Source organism: Hyla sarda, chromosome 4, assembly GCF_029499605.1.
Source record: "Hyla sarda isolate aHylSar1 chromosome 4, aHylSar1.hap1, whole genome shotgun sequence".
NCBI lineage: Eukaryota > Metazoa > Chordata > Amphibia > Anura > Hylidae > Hyla > Hyla sarda.
The window spans coordinates 402268755-402287205 of record NC_079192.1 but is presented as its reverse complement, the minus strand read 5'-3'; the positions used below and the strand labels follow the sequence as shown (position 1 = coordinate 402287205).

The 18451-nt window shown below is 43.3% G+C and overlaps 1 protein-coding gene across 1 annotated transcript in view; it reads right to left on the bottom strand.

Annotated features, from left to right (window-relative positions):
- The window catches only part of EFCAB6 (EF-hand calcium binding domain 6), a 186794-nt gene that overhangs the window by 14173 nt on the left and 154170 nt on the right, over positions 1 to 18451 (bottom strand). Inside the window, exons 23-27 of the mRNA XM_056517381.1 lie at positions 16326 to 16481; positions 10031 to 10226; positions 6515 to 6706; positions 3847 to 4074; positions 2484 to 2699 (exon numbers count right to left, since the gene is read on the bottom strand). Coding sequence (XP_056373356.1) covers positions 2484 to 2699; positions 3847 to 4074; positions 6515 to 6706; positions 10031 to 10226; positions 16326 to 16481 — 988 coding nt within the window. The remainder of the gene's footprint in view (positions 1 to 2483; positions 2700 to 3846; positions 4075 to 6514; positions 6707 to 10030; positions 10227 to 16325; positions 16482 to 18451) is intronic.

Here is an 18451-nt window from a genome sequence, read left to right as displayed (position 1 = left end):
CACCTGTTGTGGCGCTGCAGGAAAACTGAACACTTTCTCTGCGGTTGTCAACAACGTGGCAGGAGCGGTCAAACCTATATTGTTGTCTATTGCACCTTATTCTAAATGAGTATTATGTGATGTGCGATTCCCCTAATAATGTGAGCTGGATACCTCTCCACTATGTATGAGGGGACATCAATGGGGACAAACTTTCCCCCAAATTTCACAAGGACTATTAAGGTTAATTTCTGCATTTTTGCTAATGAGCCACTCTTTTGGCTTTCTCTGGGTGAATCAGGCTCTATGTGTATGGTTATTGTAAAAACTGTAGTTCACACGTGTGAACAGAGCTTTAAAGGGTACCTTTCATCAAAAAAACTTTTGATATATTATAGATTAATGTATGCAGAATAACTTTCCACTTGCATGTCATTAAAAAATATGCTTCTTTCTATTTGATTTTCCACTTTGAAAAATTGACCAGTAGAGGTCTCCCTACCAGTCTTTGCCCATTGGCTTTTTTTTTTTTTATAGATTTCAGAAAATCTAAATCCTAAATCTCAGACTGCTGCCGGGACACAGACAAGCTCAGCACTGCTCCCTGCCAGTCAATCAGACAGGCAGGAGCCAGCACTGTGCTCATAGCACAGCAGGACATACTCCTGACTCCGCCCTCATTCATTTTACTATCTGAGCTCCAATCTTTCTTCTCTCTGCACAAGCAGTTGTAAACAGAGAGGAGAAGATTCAGAGCTGCCGGCTGAGCTTGTCTGAGTCCCGGCTGCAGTCTGAAATTTAGGACTCCAGCATGAGTCTGAAATCTATAAAAAGGGCTGGTAGGGAGACCTCTAGTGGTCATTTTTTCAAAGTGTAAAATTAAATAGAAAGAAGCATATTTTTTAATAACATGCAATTCGAAAGTTTTTCTGCATACATTAATCTATAATATATCAAAAGTGTTTTAGATGAAAGGTACCCTTTAAGCTACCCAAGGTAAGTTGGCCGAACTCACCACAGTTTAAACTATTTTAGGTGTGTGGAAGTCTACTGACTCCTCCTCAACACCTGATCTTTAGTTCTCAGGTAGCTAATTACGCTTCTCTCCCCAATGAGAACATATGCATGCTCATGTGGACCAAGTGTGCATGTATATTAACCCCTTAAGGACGCAGCCCTTTTTCACCTTAAGGTCTGAGCCCTTTTTCGCAATTCTGACCACCGTCACTTTACAAATTAAAAACGCGAAAACGCTTTTACCGAATATTCTGATTCTGAGATTGTTTTTTCGTGACATATTCTACTTTATTTTGGTGGTAAATTTTCGGTGTTAATTGCATCCTTTTTTGGTGAAAAATCCCAAAATTTCATGAAAATTTAGAAAATTTAGCATTTTTCTAACTTTGAAGCTCTCTAATTGTAAGGAAAATGGATATTCCAAATAAATTTTATTTTTCTTCACAAACACAATATGTCCACTTTATGTTGGCATCATACAATGGACATACTTTTGCTTTTTGAAAAAATTAGAGGGCTTCAAAGTAGAGCAGCAATTTTCAAAAATGTCATGAAAATTGCTAAATCTGAAGGGACAGATGTTACAGAACTACAACTACCAGCATGCCTGGGCAGTCGAGGAATGCTGAGAGTTGTAGTTTGGCAACATCTGGAGGGCTACTGTTTGGGCACCACTGTAACAGTGGTCTCCAAACTGTGACCCTCCAGATGTTGCAAAACTACAACTCCCAGCATGCCCAGACAGCCTTTGGCTTTCTGGGCATGCTGGGAGTTGCAGTTTGGCCCCCATAGTGGTTGCCACAGTAAAGATCGATTTACTTTCAATCCCCCCCCCCCCCCCCCACTGTCGATTCCCTACCTGATCAGGATCCTGCAGGCTCCAGCGAAGATCCCAGGTCCCCAGGCATCTTCTCCTGCAGGTACAGCCTCCATCTTCTTTCCAGAGCCCCTCGACATCCAGGGGCGGGCAGAACGGGGGGTTGCCATGGCAACCCCCTGTCCTGCGCTGCCATTGGTCAGAACTCCGATCAGCCCTATTTTCCGGGTGATCGGGTCACCAGAGACCCGATCAGCTCGGAATTGGAGAAAATCGCATGTCTGAATTGACATGCGATTTTCTCCGATCGCCGACATGGGGGGGGTCTCAGGACCCCCCTGGGCGATGTGCCAGGGTGCCTGCTGAATGATTTCAGCAGGCATCCGGCTACGGTCCCCAACCAGCTAGCGGTGGGGACCGGATTTCCCACGGGCGTATGGATACGCCCTCGGTCCTTAAGGACTCGGAATGCAGGGCGTATCCATACGCCCTGTGTCCTGAAGAGGTTAAAAGAGTGGGAGAAATAGCTGTCAGACAAATGTTTGGTCAACAACCACTGAAGGTGTATGGCCGCCTTTAGCCTATGTTATGTGACTCGTATTACTACACAAATGTTTACATGTGAAAATCATACGGGTGCTTTGTTTTCTTGTGTGTGAACAGAACTTACAGAAGGCTTATTCGAGGTGGGTGGTGCCGTTTTAGGTCGTCTGGTCCCTGACGTCTGACCCTGTGTGGCCGATGATACTCGCTTATAGCTGGGTTCTGCATTGCCTGACAACAGTAATGGAGTTGTTGGTGCTTCCCTGCTGAACATCTTCAAGAAATCGTGGTATTTGAGGTTACCGTACGGGTTCACAGGCAACACGTCCCAGAGAAGGTCAAACTATGGAGAAGAATCAACATTTCACCACTCAAAAGAGTAAAACTTTTTCACGCATAGTCAGAAATGTGAGATTATTAGCAGGGGATGCTTCCAGTATAGGAAGTAAAGAGACAAGGAAAGAACTATAGAAAATGCCCATATACAACTGCAGGCGCAGCTCATATATCTCCTGCCCAGCAGGAATTTACAGTAAAAGCAGCAATCTGTATAGATCGCTACTTTTACTGTAACCCCTTGCTGGGCTGAGTGTGCCGACCCAGCAAAGAAAGAGTTAACTAGCGCTATGGAGCAGTGCTAGTTAACTCTTTAGGGGATGGGTAGGGTACACAGTAAATATAGCCATGTATATAGCAGTGTGTCCCCAAACAAGGAGCCTCCAGGTGTTGCTAAACTACAACCCCCATCATTTCCAGACAGCCTTCGGCTGTCTGGGAATGATAGGAGTTGTAGTTTAGCAACACCTGGAGGCTCCCTGTTTGGGAACACACTGACAGAAAGGATCGGTTGACATACAGATTGTTGCTTTTACTGTAAATTCTTGCTGGACAGGAGATATACAGTGTATACCTCCTGCCCAGCGCAAGCTGTGCCCGCGGCTGTAAAGCTGCGGGCACAGCTCATCCCCGCTGACAGCAGGGACAGTATACATTGGTGCGCTAGGCACCGATGTATACTGTATGGCCGGCAGAGGTAAGTAGTGATGCTATGCATGACTACTTACCTCCTATGCTGAAACTATGTTTTTTTTTTTACTTTAAGGGTACGGTCCCACGTACCGCTTACGCAGCGTATTTTATGCTGCGCAAAAACACCTGCAGCAGCGGGAAATACTCTGCGTATTCTCAAGTGATCATACACACAGGGCTGGCCAGTGGCAGCCCTGCATTTTCAGTGAAGATTGGAGGCGGAGCCGCGCGCCAGCGTGACTGTGATGCACGGCCCCGCCTCTAATCTTCACTGAAAATGCAGGGCTGCTGCCAGCTAGCCCTGTGTGTTTGATTATCTGAGAATACGCAGCATATTTCCCTCTGATGACCAATGGGTGTGCTTCGACCTAAGGGAGAGCAATTCCACCCATTTTGCATTGAAGGATTTAGTGTCCTACATTCCCAAGATTAGCTGGATAAAGACATAAAAATGTCCTTACCTGTTCATCTGTTAACAGCATGAAATGTTTATGGAAAAAATCTCGGAAGTCTTCCTTTGAGATGACGTTGATCCCTGCATAGTCTATGGTGAAGAAGTCCTTGGTGATGGAGTAGAAGCGCGCCGCCATGACTTCCTGTATGTGGGTCACGATGTCCCTCATTGTTAGCTCTTGAGCAGACCTTGGCCTGGTGGCCCTCTCCACTCTCTCTACCCAAGTGGAAACGGGCTGTAACCATATAAAAATAAAAGATGAGGCTCTTAATGGATCTTACATTCCAACTCTAAAATGTCTACAGTATGTCAAGGATGTGGTATGATGGCCCCCATCAGCCCTCATCTCCTTTAGGATTTTCGTGGTTTTTACTCTTCATATTGATGCAAAATTCATTTTTAATTATGTGAGGAAGAGGAGCTATCCTTGTTGTGGACCCTGGGGGCTGGAGTACTGAGTACCTACCAATTCTCAGAGTTCCTGTCATCACCAGATCTGTGTGCGCTGCAGGGGAAAATCCTGTCTGGCCATGGTTTCACCCAGAAAAGTTAGCCAGGTTTCCCAAGACGGCCGAGAGTGGGACCTGCACAGTGGATCACCTTGGGGGGCTGCATTCTGGAAGGGGATGTCTCTTATGAAAAGAACACCTTTCAATGGTCCCTCAAGAAGGACACTCATCACTAAGGATAGGTAAAGCTTTCTTATTGAATGGGGTCCAAGCAATGGGACCCCCACTGATCACAAGAAAGGGGCTCTGGGGCATCCTAGCTGAATAGATTGGCGGTTAGACATGTGTGCTGCCACTCCGAGCTCTGTACATTGCTATCTTTATCAGGACCATAGAGATGCACAGAGTGGAAGCATACACCTCTGACAGCTACTTTATTCACCCAGGGGAGAGCAAACCTGTTCTTGTAATCGGTGGGATCCCACCACTCGGGCCCTCCACTGATCAGACACCATTTCCCTATCTTGCTGATAGGTGATGAGCGTCCTTTAAATTGGTACGGTCATTTCAGAAGAAACATATGAAAAGTTTTGATCTGTAGGGATCTGAGGATTAAGACCCCGACCGATCAGTAAAACAAATCGGGAGAAGTACACGCTTAGTGCTTTCTCTCCTGGCTGCGTCAGGTGACCGAGACGGTTTTATAATGGAAGTCTATGGGACAGTCTTGCTCACAAAAACAAATAGAAGCCTGTGGCTGGGAATATCACTCCCGGCTCGTACTAGTGAACACTCACACCGTGATCAATAACAACAAGACCTGGACGGCCCCATAGACTTACATCAAGAGTCCGCCCAGGTTACAGAGCAGGGAGAGGACCTGTTAAGTGCGCGCTTCTCCCTGATTGTTCTCGTGATCAATTGGGGTCTGAACACTCATACCCTGACCTATCAAAACTTTTGATAAAGTTTTATTGTGGTTTTTTTCCATGGCACCGATTGGATTCTTACATATTACATATTTGTCATTTTAGTACATTTTCCTGATGCTAACATCCTTAAAGGGGTACTCCAGTGGAACAAATTTTTTTCAAATCAACTGGTGAAAGAAAGTTAAACAGATTTGTAAATCACTTCTATTAAAAAAATCTTAATCCTTCCAGTACTTATAAGCTGCTGAATACTACAGAGGAAATTCTTTTCTTTTTGGAACACAGAGCTCTCTGCTGACATCACGAGCACAGTGCTCTCTGCTGACATCTCTGTCCATTTTAAGAACTGTTCAGAGTAGGAGAAAATCCCCATAGCAAACATATGCTGCTCTGGACAGTTCCTAAAATGGACAGAGATGTCAGCAGAGAACACCGTGCTTGTGATGTCAGCAGAGAGCACTGTGTACCAAAAAGAAAAGAAGTTCCTCTGTAGTATTCATCAGCTAATAAGTACTGGAAGGAGTAAGATTTTTTTTATAGAAGTAATTTACAAATCTGTTTAACTTTCTGGCACCAGTTGATAAAAAAAAAAAAAAAAAATTTAAGTTTTCCACCGGAGTACCCCTTTAAGCCTTCCAGTACTTATCCGCTGCTGTATGCTCCAGAGGAATTTGTGTAGTTCTTTCCAGTCTGACCACAGTGCTCTCTGCTGACACCTCTGTCCATGTCAGGAACTACTGTCCAGAGCAGAAAAGGTTTGCTATGGGGATTTGCTCCTGCTCTGGACAGTTCATGACATGGACAGAGGTGGCAGCAGAGAGCACTACACAACTTCCTGTAAATCATACAGCGGCTGATAAGTACTGGAGGGATTAAGATTTTTATATAGCAGTAATTTACATATCTGTTGATTTTAAACATTTTTTCTTCTCCAGAGTACCCCTTTAAAACCAACCCCCAATATTTGTATATATTGTGTATATCATTTCCTTTTTTTGCCGTTTTAGCTGCTGCCCGTAGACCAAATTGTCCTTTATCACTGAAAATGTCTGTCCGTTCGCGGTAATCAAGCTATAGCGGAGGCAGGCAGACACGAGCGGTTCTGACAAGGCCCCGTGTTTTCGGGGGTTTTATTGTTCGCATGTCAGCGCTGTGTTTTTTTTTTTTTTTTTTTAAGGTGTTTATCGGTCAGGTGCTTAATAGCCAGGTACGAGTTTAAATTATAGGTTCTATTCGAGAATTCTTGATGCGAGAACAACAAGGGAAACGTATGAAGGAGAGGCGTTGTTCTTACCTCGGCGGTGAAGGTGGGGAAATTATGTAGGAAGCTTTTCCAGTCTATTGTGTTGTTCTCGTTCAGCGCCAGTTTACTCAGGACGTACTTGAATTGCTTGTCCGTAAGCTTAAAACAGAAACTGTCAAGAATCCGGTGTAATTCTAAAGGCTTTATTGTGCCGGTGTCGTCCTTGTCAAACGCGCAAAATGCCTGGAGGTGACAGGAACGGGTTTGAATTATTTTTTTTCAGTCACTTTGGGAACAGTACAAGGTGTATGGAGACTTTTATTGGCAAAATGTTCCGGGCCCGACGTGTTTTTTGTGTAAAAACAATACATTATTTTTTTTCTCCGCACAACTCACTGCTTGTTACAATTGATGTAGGAGGTGATGACTAGAGAAAAGTCACCGCCGTGAAGGTACGGGGGACATGAGAATGGTAGGAGGGGTGGGGAGGAGGGGGGACATCTGTGATATTGAGATCATCATGGGAGGAGATGATGGAAAACGCAGCCATCTAGGGCAGTGTTTCCCAACCAGTGTGCCTCCAGCTGTTGCAAAACTACAACTCCCAGCATGCCCGGACAGCCGTTGGCTGTCCGGGCATGCTGGGAGTTGTAGTTTTGCAACAGCTGGAGGCACACTGGTTGGGAAACACAGATTAAGGGAGCGTAAGCGAATACATAGTGGCTATATCATACTTTGACCTTCTTAAAAATACGTGGCGGTCATATTGGAAACATATCATTTTTGCTAATTATTCCTCTTTATATGTGTCCAATATGGCCGCCATGCATCTTTAAGAATATAGAAGCCATCATTATTGCAGATTCTTCTTCTTTTTATGTGTCCAATATGGCCGCCATGCATCTTTTAGAATAGAGAAGCAATCATTATTGCAGATTATTCTTCATTATATGTGTCCAATATGGCCGCCATGTATCTTTTAGCATATAGAAGTCATCATTTTTGCTAATTATTCCTCTTTATGACTTCTATATGCTAAAAGATGCATGGCGGCCATATTGGACATGTATGAAGAGGAATAATCTGCAAAAATGATGACTTCTATATTCTGAAAGATACATGGCGGCCATATTGGACACATAAAAAGAAGAAGAATCTGCAATAATGATGGCTTCTATATTCTAAAATATACATGGCGGCCATATTGGACACATAAAAAGAAGAATAATCTGCAATAACGATGGCTTCTATATTCTAAAAGTTACATGGCGGCCATATTGGACACATATAATGAAGAATAATCTGCAATAATGATGAATTCTATATTCTAAAAGATACATGGCGGCCATATTGGACACATATAATGAAGAATAATCTGCAATAATGATGAATTCTATATTCTAAAAGATACATGGCGGCCATATTGGACACATAAAAAGAAGAAGAATCTGCAATAATGATGGCTTCTATATTCTAAAAGATACATGGCGGCCATATTGGACACATATAAAGAGGAATAATTTGCAATAATGATGGCTTCTATATTCTAAAAGATACATGGCGGCCATATTGGACACATATAATGAAGAATAATCTGCAATAATGATGAATTCTATATTCTAAAAGATACATGGCGGCCATATTGGAGACATATAAAGAAGAAGAATCTGTATCTAAATGTCTTCTGAGGTGTTGTGCTCTGAGCGCAACACAATATGGTAAGTGGTTTTCCATCTACCTCCTGCACATTACTGTGACGTACTTCACCAGGGGAGCGTATCGCTTTCTGCTTTTTTCTTTCCTTGTCTGCTTCAATGAGACATAAACCTGAGAGCTCTCTCCATTGAAAACTGCTTACCACCCAGTTGACACAAGTCCTCTCTATGGGGGCCTCTCATAAATTCCATCACCACTGACTTCAGTTTTTTTGCACCAGGGACAGATCCTAGATCAGTGGTTCTTAACCTGGGTTCGATCGAACCCCAGGGGTTTGGTGAGTCAGTCCCGGGGGTTCGGCGGGGGGAGGTTGCAACAGGACAGGCAAACCAAGCAATTGCTTGGGGCCCCGAGCAGAGCCGGTGTTTGCCCGTCCTGTAGCGGCGGGGCAATTCCCCCATCACTATTCACTTCCTGCGGCCCCGCGTAAAGTTTAAAAACGCAGGGCCGCTGCGATTTAGCGCACGCCGGGACGTCACTGAAGTCCGGTGCGTGCACCTATGGAAACGAAGGCGCCGAGGTCCGGAGGATAGAGAAGGAGGAAGACCTGCGCTGGCCAGCTATGTAAGTGACCAGAGGCGCGTCATCTTCGGTGCTCCGACCACCGGTCCTGGGACCTACTGCTATATCCGGAGCGGTGGTCGGAGTACTGAAGTGGGCAGTACACAGGCATACAGCCTCCAGCCATACACTGTATATGGCTGGAGGCTGTATGTCTGTGGGGGAACACCGCCTACATCAGTGGTCTTCAACCTGTGGACCTCCAGATGTTGCAAAACTACAACTCCCAGCATGCCCGGACAGCCAACGGCTGTCCGGGCATACTGGGAGTTGTAGTTTTGCAACATCTGGAGGTCAGCAGGTTGAAGACCACTGGCCTACATAATGTGGGGGGACACTGCCTGCCTAATGTGGGGGAACACTGCCTGCCTAATGTGGGGGGACACTGCCTGCCTAATGTGGGGGAACACTGCCTGCCTAATGTGGGGGAACACTGCCTGCCAAATGTGGGGGAACACTGCCTGCCTAATGTGGGGGAACACTGCTTGCCTAATGTGGGGGAACACTGCCTGCCTAATGTGGGGGAACACTGCTTGCCTAATGTGGGGGAACACTGCTTGCCTAATGTGGGGGAACACTGCTTGCCTAATGTGGGGGAACACTGCCTGCCTAATGTGGGGGAACACTGCCTGCCTAATGTGGGGGAACACTGCCTGCCAAATATGGGGGAACACTGCCTGCCTAATGTGGGGGAACACTGCCTGCCTAATGTGGGGGAACACTGCCTGCGCCTAATGTGTGGGGGAAACACTGCCTGCGCCTAATGTGTGGGGGAACACTGCCTGCGCCTAATGTGTGGGGGGAACACTGCCTGCGCTTAATGTGTGGGGGGAACACTGCCTGCGCCTAATGTGTGGGGGGAACACTGCCTGCGCCTAATGTGTCTTAATGGTTTTGTTCTTTAATGGTTTTGTTCATTTTGTGCACCCATGTATAAATATATACTTAAATATATATACCTCCTATGTTTTGAATTTGAAAAAATCATATTTTAATTTTCCAATTAAGAGGGGTTCGGTGAATGCGCATATGAAACTGGTGGGGTTCAGTACCTCCAACAAGGTTAAGAGCCACTGATTCTAGATAAAACAAGAAAGGACGTTCCCTCTACTGGTGATGGAAGAAATACTTACGAAATACGTACATGGCCATAAACAAGCCCTTCCATGGAATCTTGTTAATTCTACAAGAACTAAACGCCCTGACGGAATACTGAAATATATGTGACATGTCGGGTGTTACCGCACGATGAGAACAGTACGGAGAATAGATACGAGATCAGCTTCTTACTTTATGCAGTTCTTCCTGAGAGTTCTTGACGGACTCTTTCAGCTTAACAAGCATCTTGTGCGGGCTGAGGTTCTGGATGTTCTCGGTGGGCACAATCATTTCTTGCCGTTGCCCGTACTTTGAAGCCCTCCCGTTGTCAATCATTTTTAGGAAGTCAAAATAGGAGAGTTTGTTGTCGAGAACCCTTAGCCTTAACCTTTGTGAAAAACAAAAACAGCATTTCAAGCGGCTCGGAAAGTAAGAATCTCATTCACATCCAATTCTACAAGTCCTGACTGGCAGCACTTCAGCCCACAAGTCATTCTTTATTGATGAAGGTGTTTTTTTTACCGACATCATTTTTTTAATGCCATGGTAGCATATAGCATTCATGAGCTGCCTCAGATCTGAAACCACCAAAAATCCATTTTTTGAGGAGGGTCATAGTCCTGTACTTTCTGGTTGAGAAGTTGTTCAGTGCTACAATTCCCAGAATGCATTGCTTTCTCTCATCTCTTCATCACAGCCCTCACACCCTGCCTACTTTCCTCCCACAGCACTCCTGTCAGTTCCCCATCCAGAGCATCATAGTGCACAGCAAACTATCATTAAAGGGGTACTCCGGTGGAAAACTTTTTTTTTATTTTTTATTTTTTAAATCAACTGGTGCCAGAAAGTTAAACAGATTTGTAAATTACTTCTATTAAAAAATCTTAAAGGAGTACTCTAGTCCAGAGTATTCCTGCCCGGGCTGCAAAATAAATGAAAATGAACCATCACTCACCTCCCTGGGTTCCCGCGGAGCGTCACTATAGCTGTTCGGTCATCCGGTCCATCCTCTTCATACTTCCGGGTGTAACGAAGCGTCACATGGCGCTCAGCCTATCGCCGGCCGCCGCGATGTTCCGCCTCGGCCGGCGATAGGCTGAGCGCCATGTGACGCTTCGTTACACCCGGAAGTATGAAGAGGATGGACCGGAGAACCGATCAGCTATAGTGGCGCTCCGCGGGAACCCAGGGAGGTGAGTGATGGTTCATTTTCATTTATTTTGCAGCCCGGGCAGGATGGAGCAGGAATACTCTGGACTAGAGTACTCCTTTAATCCTTCCAGTACTTATTAGTTGCTGAATACTATAGAGGAAATTCTTTTCTTTTTGAAACACAGAGCTCTCTGCTGACATCATGACCACAGTGCTCTCTGCTGACACCTCTGTCCATTTTCGGAACTGTCCAGAGCAGCATATGTTTGCTATGGGGATTTTCTCCTACTCTGGACAGTTCCTAAAATGGACAGAGATGTCAGCAGAGAGCACAGTGCTCGTGATGTCAGCAGAGAGCTCTGTGTTCCAAAAAGAAAATAATTTCCTCTGTAGTATTCAGCAGCTAATAAGTACTGGAAGGATTAAGATTTTTTAATAGAAGTAATTTACAAATCTGTCATTTGTAAAAAAAAAAATAAAAAAAAAAAAAAAGGTTTCCGCCAGAGTACCCCTTTAAAGGTGCACCACCTGCTGTTTTCATTCCCTGTCTGCTCCTCAGCCTGTGGCATTGTTCAGCACAAAGCACCATGCTGTAAACACTCATTGGGGGAGATTTATCAAAAACTGTGCAGAGGAAAAAAATTCCCCAGTTGCCCATAGCAACCAATCAGATCGCTTCTTTCTTTTTGCGAAAGGCCATGTAAAAATTGAAAGAAGCGATCTGATTGGTTGCTATGGGCAACTTTTCCCTGCACAGGTTTTGATAAATCTCCCCCATCATTCTTACTTAAATGTCCCATTAAAGCTATATATATATATATATATATATATATATATATATATCTATGTGTGTAAGACAGGAGATGGTAGTATAGGCTGTAGGGGTTGGTCAGAAGTGGTGACAACAATTAGGGGAGCTGGTCTAGATCCAGCAACGCCTCCTGAGACATCAGAGGATAATGTGTTGTCTCGAAAGAGGGGGAGGAAACAGAGACAACATTACACTTACAATGAAAGGACTACACAACTTCCTAAAACAGAGGGAACGTTTGTAACAGGTTCCCTTTAATGCAGTGTTCCCCAACCAGAGTGCCTCCAGCTGTTGCAAAACTACAACTCCCAGCATGCCTGGACAGCCTTCGGCTGTCCAGGCATGCTGGGAGTTGTAGTTTTGCAACAGCTGGAGGCACCCTGGTTGGGAATCACTGCTTTACACAAGCAATATAATGCATTACAGCGATTTTTCCGGCCCTTACCTCCGATCTGTATTCCATTCACAGGCCTCCTGTGGGCTGCACGTATAATTACTTACCAAGTAAAATAAAACAAAACAGTCGTCTTTCCACCGGGCGACCCCAAGTGACTCTGCAGCTTGTTAGAGGGGTCTGCGGCGCATTACAGAAATCACGCCGCAAAGCCGCGGTAATAAATATTAATATCTATACAATGTATGAGGTTGTCAGGGGGAATTGGCTGAATGTGATGCACAGAGGTCTGGGAACGCGCGCCCGTAAGTCAAAGCCGCGCCAACGTTTCCAAACATCTGCCCGTGTCTATGTGGGAGTAGTTGGCACTGTACCCGTGCAGCTGCTTGTGAGGGCTCCAGTCAGCTGCAGTGGTCTCCCCTTTATGTTTACCCAAATATGACAAACACCGGGGAGCGGGGCAGCGACAATGAGAAGCGTCTAATCACAGAGAAGAACCTTTAAATAACTCCCGCAGACACGGAGCGCTCTCATTTACCCTGCTTTATACCAGGCATCTGCTGAATGCGCCATAATCAGCCCTCGCTCCATACAAGTATTAAAAGATAAATAGCGAGCGGATCGTCCCATTGAACTGTAATGACAGTACTTAACGCATTTCCCCATCTTCAAATTGTATTATTTGTAATATTTATCGCTGTCAATTCCGTTTTACCCAGTAGGTCCATGGACTCTCTGTATGAAAGCATGTGACACTAACTCATCTCCAGTTTTAGGGAACGCAAACCTACATTAACCCCTTGCCACAAAACGCCATTTATAAACGGTGCTGCGACACAGAAGGGTTATGAAGCGAGCTCAAGAGCCAGGACCTGTGGCTAATGCCGGACATCGCCGTTCAGGCAGATGTCCGGCATTAAAGGGGTACTCCGGTGAAAAACTTTTTTTTTTTTTAAATCAACTGGTGCCAGAAAGTTAAACAGATTTGTAAATTACTTCTATTAAAAAAATCTTAATCCTTCCTGTACTTATTAGCTGCTGAATACTACAGCAGAAATTCTTTTCTTTTTGAAACACAGAACTGTCTGCTGACATCACGAGCACAGTGCTCTCTGCTGACATCTCTGTCCATTTTAGGAACTGTCCAGAGCAGAATATGTTTGCTATGGGGATTTTCTCCTACTCTGGACAGTTCCTAAAATGGACAGAGATGTCAGCAGAGAGCACTGTGCTCATGATGTCAGCAGAGAGCTCTGTGTTTCAAACGGAAAAGAATTTCCACTGTAGTACTCAGCAGCTAATAAGTACAGGAAGGATTAAGATTTTTTAATAGTAGTAATTTACAAATCTGTCTAACTTTCTGGCACCAGTTGATTTAAAAAAAAAAAAAAAAAAAAAAGGTTTTCACCGGAGTACCCCTTTAACTTTTTAGACGTGGCGATCAGAGTTGATTGCCGTGTCTAAATTGAAAGTGAAAGCTTCCCGGCAGCTCAGTCGGGTTGATCGGGACCATCGCGGTAAAATCGCGATGTCCCGATCAGCTAGGACGCATCAGGAGGGTGCCTTACCTGCCTCCTGCGTATCCGATCGCCGATTGATTGCTCCAAGCCTGAAATCCAGGCTTGATCAATCAACTGCCGATAACACTGATCAATACATTGCAATGCAAAAGGCAGTGATCAGTGTATTGAATCAATGTACTGCATTTTATAGTCCCCTATGGGGGCTATAACATTGCAAAAAAAAAAAAGTGAATTTGCACATAAAAAGTGAGTTTATAAAGATGATTTAACCCCTTCCCTAATAAAAGTTTGAATCACCCCCCTTTTCCCATAAAAAAACAAAACTGTAAATAAAAATAAAAATATGTGGTATCGCCGCATGCGTAAATTAAACCGCATGGTCAATGGCGTATGCGCAAAAAAATTCAAAAGTCCAAGATTGCTAATTTTTGGTAACTTTTTATACCATAAAAAATAAATAAAAAGCGATCAAAAAGTCTGATCAAAACAAAAATGTAGTTATATAGTTTTGATTTTGTATTACTTCTGAAAAAATCATAAGTAGGGTATCATTTTAATCATATGGACCTACAGAATAAAGATAACATTTTACCGAAAAATGTAAGCCCCCAAAAGTTACAAAATGGTGTTTTTTCTTCCCTTTTGTCGCACAATTATTTTTTTTCCCCTTTCGCCGTCGATTTTTGGGTAAAATGACTGATGTCATTATAAAGTAGAATTGGTGGCGCAAAAAAAGAAGTCATCATTTGGATTTTTAGGTGCAAAATTGAAAGGGTTATGATTTTTAAAAGGTAAGGGCGAAAAAACAAAAGTGCAAAAATGGAAAAACGCTCGGTCCTTAAGGGGTTAAAGGGGTCAACCGGGGTTTGAAAAGGCTGTCCAGACATGCTGGGAATTGTAGTTTTGCAAGAGCTGGAGGCACCCTGGTTGGGAAACACTGCACTGGGGAACCCATGTAACGTACTTGAGTCTATGATGTTGGATTCTGTGTATTGCCTTATGTCACAATACCTGTACAAGAGGTTGTGTATTGCCTTATGTCACAATACCTGTACAAGAGGTTGTGTATTGCCTTATGTCACAATACCTGTACAAGAGGTTGTGTATTGCCTTATGTCACAATACCTGTACAAGAGGTTGTGTATTGCCTTATGTCACAATACCTGTACAAGAGGTTGTGTATTGCCTTATGTCACAATACCTATACAAGATATTGTGTATTGCCTTATGTCACAATACCTGTACAAGAGGCTGTGTATTGCCTTATGTCACAATACCTGTACAAGAGGTTGTGTATTGCCTTATGTCACAATACCTGTACAAGAGGTTGTGTATTGCCTTATGTCACAATACCTGTACAAGAGGTTGTGTATTGCCTTATGTCACAATACCTGTACAAGAGGTTGTGTATTGCTTTATGTCACAATACCTGTACAAGAGGTTGTGTATTGCCTTATGTCACAATACCTGTACAAGAGGTTGTGTATTGCCTTATGTCACAATACCTGTACAAGAGGTTGTGTATTGCCTTATGTCACAATACCTGTACAAGAGGTTGTGTATTGCCTTATGTCACAATACCTGTACAAGAGGTTGTGTATTGCCTTATGTCACAATACCTGTACAAGATATTGTGTATTGCCTTATGTCACAATACCTGTACAAGAGGCTGTGTATTGCCTTATGTCACAATACCTGTACAAGAGGTTGTGTATTGCCTTATGTCACAATACCTGTACAAGAGGTTGTGTATTGCCTTATGTCACAATACCTGTACAAGAGGTTGTGTATTGCCTTATGTCACAATACCTGTACAAGAGGTTGTGTATTGCCTTATGTCACAATACCTGTACAAGAGGTTGTGTATTGCCTTATGTCACAATACCTGTACAAGATATTGTGTATTGCCTTATGTCACAATACCTGTACAAGAGGCTGTGTATTGCCTTATGTCACAATACCTGTACAAGAGGTTGTGTATTGCCTTATGTCACAATACCTGTACAAGAGGTTGTGTATTGCCTTATGTCACAATACCTGTACAAGAGGTTGTGTATTGCCTTATGTCACAATACCTGTACAAGAGGTTGTGTATTGCCTTATGTCACAATACCTGTACAAGAGGTTGTGTATTGCCTTATGTCACAATACCTGTACAAGAGGTTGTGTATTGCCTTATGTCACAATACCTGTACAAGAGGTTGTGTATTGCCTTATGTCACAATACCTGTACAAGAGGTTGTGTATTGCCTTATGTCACAATACCTGTACAAGAGGTTGTGTATTGCCTTATGTCACAATACCTGTACAAGATATTGTGTATTGCCTTATGTCACAATACCTGTACAAGAGGCTGTGTATTGCCTTATGTCACAATACCTGTACAAGAGGTTGTGTATTGCCTTATGTCACAATACCTGTACAAGAGGTTGTGTATTGCCTTATGTCACAATACCTGTACAAGATATTGTGTATTGCCTTATGTCACAATACCTGTACAAGAGGCTGTGTATTGCCTTATGTCACAATACCTGTACAAGAGGTTGTGTATTGCCTTATGTCACAATACCTGTACAAGAGGTTGTGTATTGCCTTATGTCACAATACCTGTACAAGAGGTTGAGAAACTGATCGTCGTCTAAATTAAAGTTCAAGTCTTGAAGCATCTGTCGGAAGTCGTCCACGCTAATCAATCCGTCCTTGTTTTTATCCATTTTATTGAAGGCCGCAGCGAAATCGGGGTAATACTCTCTGAACTTATCTCTGTGGGTACAAAAATAGACAAATAATTCATCAGTAAAGCAATAGATAAGAGCTGACATTATGCCAAGTGTCTTGCTGAAAATCTCCATTATAACATTTGTAAAGCAGACAACGGGGGGATGAAAAGGTCTTGGAGGGGATGTCTCACGTTGACAACTCCTCTTCATGTCATCTATAAGGGCATATGTTTCCGTCTTGGCCGAAATCACATATCACTCACAAACACTTAAAGGGGTACTCCGGGGATTTTTTTTTTTTTTTTTATGAACTGGTGCCAGAAAGTTAAACAGATTTGTAAATTACTTCTATTAAAAAATCTTAACCCTTCCAGTACTTTTTAGCAGCTGTATGCTACAGAGGAAATTCTTTTCTTTTTGAATTTCATTTTTGTCTTGTCCACAGTGCTCTCTACTGACACCTCTGTCCGTGTCAGGAACTGTCCAGAGCAGCATAGGTTTGCTATGGGGATTTTCTCCTGCTCTGGACAGTTCCTGATACCAGCATCAGGTGTCAGCAGAGAGCACTGTGGACAAGACAAAAAATGAAATTCTAAAAGAAAAGTACTGAAAGGACAAATATTTTTTAATAGAAGTAATTTAAAAATCTGTTTAACTTTCTGGCACCAGTTGATTTAAAAAAATAATGTTTTCCACCGGAGTACCCCTTTAAATTGGCCATATTTGGACCCATAAAGGGGTTGTCTGAGAAAAACTGAATTTCGCTCCACCATTGGAGGTTGGTGTAAAAATATTAAACATGCTATACTTACCTCCTCCCGTCTCCCGCTGCTGCCTTGATGCTCCTAGCCCTCTACTGGTCTCTACTTCTTCAGGGTTCGGGACCGTCCTGACCACACAGGACATATCCACTTAGCCAATCAGTGGCCACAGCCTGGTCCCACCTTAGTCACTGACTGACAGGTCATGTGGGGTTGAAGTGGTGCAGAGCCCAGAAGAAGCAGAGACCTGAATAGGACCAGGAGCACCAGTGCGGCAACTGCAAGGGACTTAAGGAAGTGAATATAGCATATTTATTATTTTTACACCACCCCTAGATGTGGAGCAAATTTTCGTTTTCACCGGACAACCGCTTTAAGATCCACCACTGGAAACCCCCAAAATGTCCACTTTTTGGGCACGGTTTGCATAAACCCCATGCCTTTTGTGGTACAGTACGCAGGATGTCCCACCATTAAAATTGTCCCACTAGCAGGATTGTACCACTATCAGAATTGTCTCATTAACAGGATTGTCCCACCAACAAAATTATCCATCCATAAAAAAAATTTACCAAATTTTTTTTACCAACAACATGATTGTCCCATCATTAGTGTTGAGCGGCATAGGCCATATTCGAATTCGCGAATATTCGCGAATATATGGACGAATATTCGTCATATATTCGCGAATATTCGCGTTTTATTTTCGCATATGCAAATATTCGCATATGCGAAAATTAACATATGCGAAAATTTACATATACAAAAACCCATACAAGCAAAACTTCGCATATACGAAAATTCGCACACCAGTCTCACACAGTAGTATTAGAGCCTTCTTTACACTACACAAGCTGGAAGCAGAGAGGGATGATCACTGTTATGTGTACTGTGAAGAAAAAAAAAAAAATAAAAAAAAAAAAACGAATATTCGTAATTACGAATATATAGTGCTATATTCGCGAATATTCGCGAATATTCGCGAATATGCGATATTCGCGAATAAAATTCGTATTGCGAATATTCGTGAGCAACACTACCCATCATTATAATTGCCCCACCATCAGAATGTGTGGCCACCATTAGAATTGTCACATAGATAGGCCCATATTATAATTGCCCCACTACTAGTATTGTACCACCATTAGCATTGTCCCATCACCAGGATGGTCCCACTATCAGAACTGTCCCACTATCAGAATTTTCCCCCAACAGAAATTGTCCCACCATCAAAATTATCCAACCAACAGGA